General features: G+C 43.8%; 1 protein-coding gene across 1 annotated transcript in view; it reads right to left on the bottom strand.

Moving 5' to 3' along the window:
• The window catches only part of gas6 (growth arrest-specific 6), a 28,735-nt gene that overhangs the window by 18,190 nt on the left and 5,545 nt on the right, over positions 1 to 5,000 (bottom strand). The window contains exons 5-7 of the mRNA XM_079615386.1: positions 3,135 to 3,257; positions 1,466 to 1,585; positions 575 to 700 (exon numbers count right to left, since the gene is read on the bottom strand). Of these exons, the coding sequence (XP_079471512.1) occupies positions 575 to 700; positions 1,466 to 1,585; positions 3,135 to 3,257 (369 nt within the window). The remainder of the gene's footprint in view (positions 1 to 574; positions 701 to 1,465; positions 1,586 to 3,134; positions 3,258 to 5,000) is intronic.

Raw genomic sequence — 5,000 nt, forward strand, 5'->3', positions numbered from 1 at the left:
CTGTAAACTGACCTGTCAATCATCCTGTCACTGTAAACTGCCATGTCAATCATCCTGTCACTGTAAACTGCCCTGTCAATCATCCTGTCACTGTAAACTGACCTGTCAATCATCCTGTCACTGTAAACTGACCTGTCAATCATCCTGTCACTGTAAACTGCCCTGTCAATCATCCTGTCACTGTAAACTGCCCTGTCAATCATCCTGTCACTGTAAACTGACCTGTCAATCATCCTGTCACTGTAAACTGCCCTGTCAATCATCCTGTCACTGTAAACTGACCTGTCAATCATCCTGTCACTGTAAACTGACCTGTCAATCATCCTGTCACGTAAACTGACCTGTCAATCATCCTGTCACTGTAAACTGACCTGTCAATCATCCTGTCACTGTAAACTGACCTGTCAATCATCCTGTCACGTAAACTGACCTGTCAATCATCCTGTCACGTAAACTGCCCTGTCAATCATCCTGTCACGTAAACTGACCTGTCAATCATCCTGTCACTGTAAACTGACCTGTCAATCATCCTGTCACTGTAAACTGCCCTGTCAATAACCTCCTGTAAACGCACCTGCGCAGCTCCTGCTGAGGTTGTCGTAGACGTAGCCCTCGTCACACAGGCAGTCGTAGCTCCCGACGAGGTTCGAGCAGCGCGCGCTTCCACACACATCTGGAGTCTCCACACACTCGTCCACATCTGTGAGGAAAACCAGGATTGCAAATTATAAACTCGGAATTGCAAGAAAGTCAGTCAGAACTGCGAGGTAAAAAAAATCACAAGTACCTTTTTTATTATTTATTATATGGCAGAAACAAGCTTCCATAAGAAAGTGTTATTTCATTAAAAAGTTTAGAGATTTAAAAAAATTAATCAGATCTAATATAAAATATGTTATATATGCGTGTGTGTGTGTATGGTTGTGTGTGTGTGTATGTGTGAGTGTGTGTGAGCGTGCGTGTGTGTGAGAGTGAGTGAGTGAGTGTGAGTGTGTGTGTGTGTGTGTGTGTGTGTGTGTGTGTGTGTGTGTGTGAGTGTGTGTGAGCGTGCGTGTGTGTGAGAGTGAGTGAGTGAGTGAGTGAGTGTGAGTGTGTGTGTGTGTATGTGTGAGTGTGTGTGAGCGTGCGTGTGTGAGAGAGTGAGTGAGTGAGTGAGTGTGAGTGTGTGTGTGTTTTATATTAGATGTGATTATTAATCTTGATTAATCGATTTGAAAGCACTAATTAAAATATCGGTAAGTAAATTGTATTAAAATAATAAAAAGTTAATTAAAATAAGTAAAACAAATATTTGAGTAATGGTAATGAGTAATATTTAAGCTGCCTGTTAAATGTCAGGATGTGTATCCGGCGCACGAGGATAAAAGGATGGAAACTCCTGCTTACAGTTTGACCAACAGGAACACTTTTCTTTGCAATGAAAATATCAAAATCTACAGGAATATCCTCCGTCACCGTCACTCACCCACACACGCGCGGTGACCCGACAGCCGGTAACCGTGACGACAGGAGCAGTGGTAACTGCCCATGGTGTTGTTACACTCGTGCTCACACTGTCCGTTCCCTTTGCTGCACTCGTCCACATCTGCCAATCACAAACACACACGTCAGCCAATCAGGAGGAGCTTGGGACTGCCGTGTGATTGGATGGAGCTGCGCTGGTGGGCGGAGTCTCAGGAACACAGAGGCTCAGTGTCGGGCAGAAACTGTGAGCACTCAAACTCTCCTCTGCTAACATGTTGAATATGAAATATGAAACTATACAGTAAAGACGAGAAGAAGACGGCTCTGTGGTTTGATGAGTCACAGAACTAGACTCACACGCTCCACCTCTGCTAAGGTTTTGAATATGGAATATGAAACCATACAGTATAAAGAAGGTGTTCAGATACTGTCCGCATCTTCATTATTGTTTTGAATAAATTAGTGCCGGGCAATGATTAATCACATCCAAAATCAAAGTTTGTGTTTAGATAATGTACAATGACATCACAGTTTCTCCAGAGCAGCTATATATATAAATGAAGTAAATTAATAACTTTTTAAAAACAAAAATGAGCCATCACTGAACTTGGACTGTGGCGCTATTCTCTTCTGGACACACACTAAGCTGCATTATTTCCCTGTGATCTCTGTAAAGCGGCTCTGAAACTCTGTGTCGTAAAGCGCTGTATAAATAAATGTGACTTGACATTAGGGCTGCACGATATGAGGAAAAGCTGCGATGTGCGATAACATGGTTTAATATTGCGATAACGATATGACTTGCGATAAATGTGATTGTTAACTATACAGTTCCCATGTCTTAGTGCTTTAATAGGTTCTTTGCGTGATAGGTCAAACGTTTATTACCTGCCTGTTTCAGAATACACGATTTTAGCGCGATTTTGGCACGATCCGTTTGACGTATGGGTGTCGTGGAGATTCGTAATAACGACAACGGGCGTCGGGACGCAAGATTCGATCGTTTCATCTCGTATAGTGTGTCATAGTGGGCGACTATACGTCGCGTCTGCGATGCTTCACGACAGAAAGACTATAGCATGTTTAATTCTTTAACGGTCCTCCACGACGGGTTGAATATGTGAATAAGATCGAGAGTGAGTGAGTGAGAGTGCAACAGTGAGTGTGTGTGTGCGCCAGTGAGCGTGTGTGCGGGATTGAGTGAGCGAGCGCGAGTGAGTGAGCGAGGGACAGTTTGTGTGTCTGTGCGTGCGAGTGAATGTTTGCGAGTGAATGTGTGTGTGTGTGACGGCACGTGATGACTGGTCGTGTAGTCTGACATGTTTCTTGTCCACGACACAACAAGATTTTAGGAGTCAAAAACGTGTAATCTGAACCAGGCATTATTCATCGTGTCAGGCTGTCTGTTGCGATGTGTTCATCGCGGGAGTTCATATCGCGATGACGATGAAAATTCGATGTATCGTTCAGCCCTACTTGACATAATATATGTGTGTGTACTGTGTATAATTATTTTGTATATATAAATACACACACAAATGCATGCATATATTTAAGAAATATTTACATACTGTATATATTTATACATAATTTATATGAAATATACATATTAATATGTGTGTGTATTTCTATATAGAAAATGATTATACACAGTACACACGTGTTCGTACCTTTCTCACAGCTGACGCCGCTCCATCCGGTGAAACAGTGACAGAGGAACTCTCCCTTCTTGTCCTCGCAGCGCACCGTCCCGAAGTGATAGCAGGGGTTCGGGGAACACTGGTCAGGAATATCTGCGGGAGAGAGAGAACGAGAAACTCTTTCAGATTCTGTAATGTAACGCATGAAACCACAGACTGTAATAAAATATGTGCGAAGTGTGCGTGACGTCACTCGTAGTGTATAGAGCATTTTTGAAGCCCAAAGTGGGCGGAGCCGGCTGTCGCCATCTTGGTGTCACTTCCGGACAGTGTTGTGGGTAACGCGTTATAAAGTAGCGCGTTAGAGTACTCTAATTACCTTTTTCGTGAAATGTGTAACTTAACGCGTTAGTTTTGTGCGTTAAGTAATCAGTAACTTCGTTATTTTTTAAAAAAAGTAATCCGTTATTTTAAGGAAAGGAAAATCCCGAATAAAAACATTTCCCCAGGATCAAGACAGTGTTTCTGCGCATTTTGAATGGTTTTGATAGTGCAAACGGTTGAAGAGTTACGGTACAATGAATACAGCTTGCTGATCTGTGTCGGCGACGACACATTCGGTTCTAAAGGGTTAAAGAAAAACTCGAACTGCATTAGAGTTAAAGAAAAAAGTCAGGAGTTATCTTGTATGGTGCTCATAGGCTACCCGGTAGAGATGCGCAGATCGGGCGGATGACCTGACAAAAAATTTTTTTTTAATTAAATTCGGGCGGGTGGCGGGCGGTTGAACCAATCAAATGAAAAATATATGTATACATTGTTAAATATTGTTATCTGACTATCCAAAAAAAGAAAATAGGGGAATGAATCATATTACATGCGCTTCATGAGGCACACGCGTGCGGTCTCTTGCTCTCTCTCCGCCGTGCACGCGCTACGCGGTTTGGAGCGCAGTCTCTGTCTCGCGGGCGCGCTCGCTCTAGATTCCGGGAGATTTTAACTAATTCGCGGGCATCAGTGAGCCGCTATCAATATGCGGGAGACTCCCGGAACTTCCGGTAGACTTGGGATGTCTGCATTTCTATACCGAAATAATATCGGCATTATAATTATTGATTTTTTTATTGAAATAATAGCCCATCCGCGCATCTCTACTACCCGGGTGCATTTAAAGGGGGCCGTGTCTGTCAATCAAGCTGCAGCATGTGTGAGGCGCTGCAAACGGCTTTTAAATTTTGGTAACGCATGAGTACTCTAACGCGTTACTTTTATGAATAGATAACGCTGTAACGTAACTGATTACTTTTAATTGATGGTAACGTTGTAACCTAATTAACTACTTTCCAAAGTAACTATACCCAACACTGCTTCCGGATAAACGACAATGTGCAGCGAGGCGGATTAGCTGAGGTGACGTGACGCTACTATACTCCTCATCCCGCTACTATACTCCTCATCCCGCTACTATACTCCTCATCCCGCTACTATACTCCTCATCCCGCTACTATACTCCTCATCCCGCTACTATACTCCTCATCCCGCTACCATCCCGCTACTATACTCCTCATCCCGCTACTATACTCCTCATCCCGCTACTATACTCCTCATCCCGCTACTATACTCCTCATCCCGCTACTATACTCCTCATCCCGCTACTATACTCCTCATCCCGCTACTATCCTCCTCATCCCGCTACTATACTCCTCATCCCGCTACTATCCTCCTCATCCCGCTACTATCCTCCTCATCCCGCTACTATACTCCTCATCCCGCTACTATCCTCCTCATCCCGCTACTATACTCCTCATCCCGCTACTATCCTCCTCATCCCGCTACTATACTCCTCATCCCGCTACTATACTCCTCATCCCGCTACTATACTCCTCATCCCGCTAC

The sequence above is a fragment of the Phoxinus phoxinus genome, assembly GCF_949152265.1.
Source record: "Phoxinus phoxinus genome assembly, chromosome: 6".
NCBI classification, from domain to species: domain Eukaryota; kingdom Metazoa; phylum Chordata; class Actinopteri; order Cypriniformes; family Leuciscidae; genus Phoxinus; species Phoxinus phoxinus.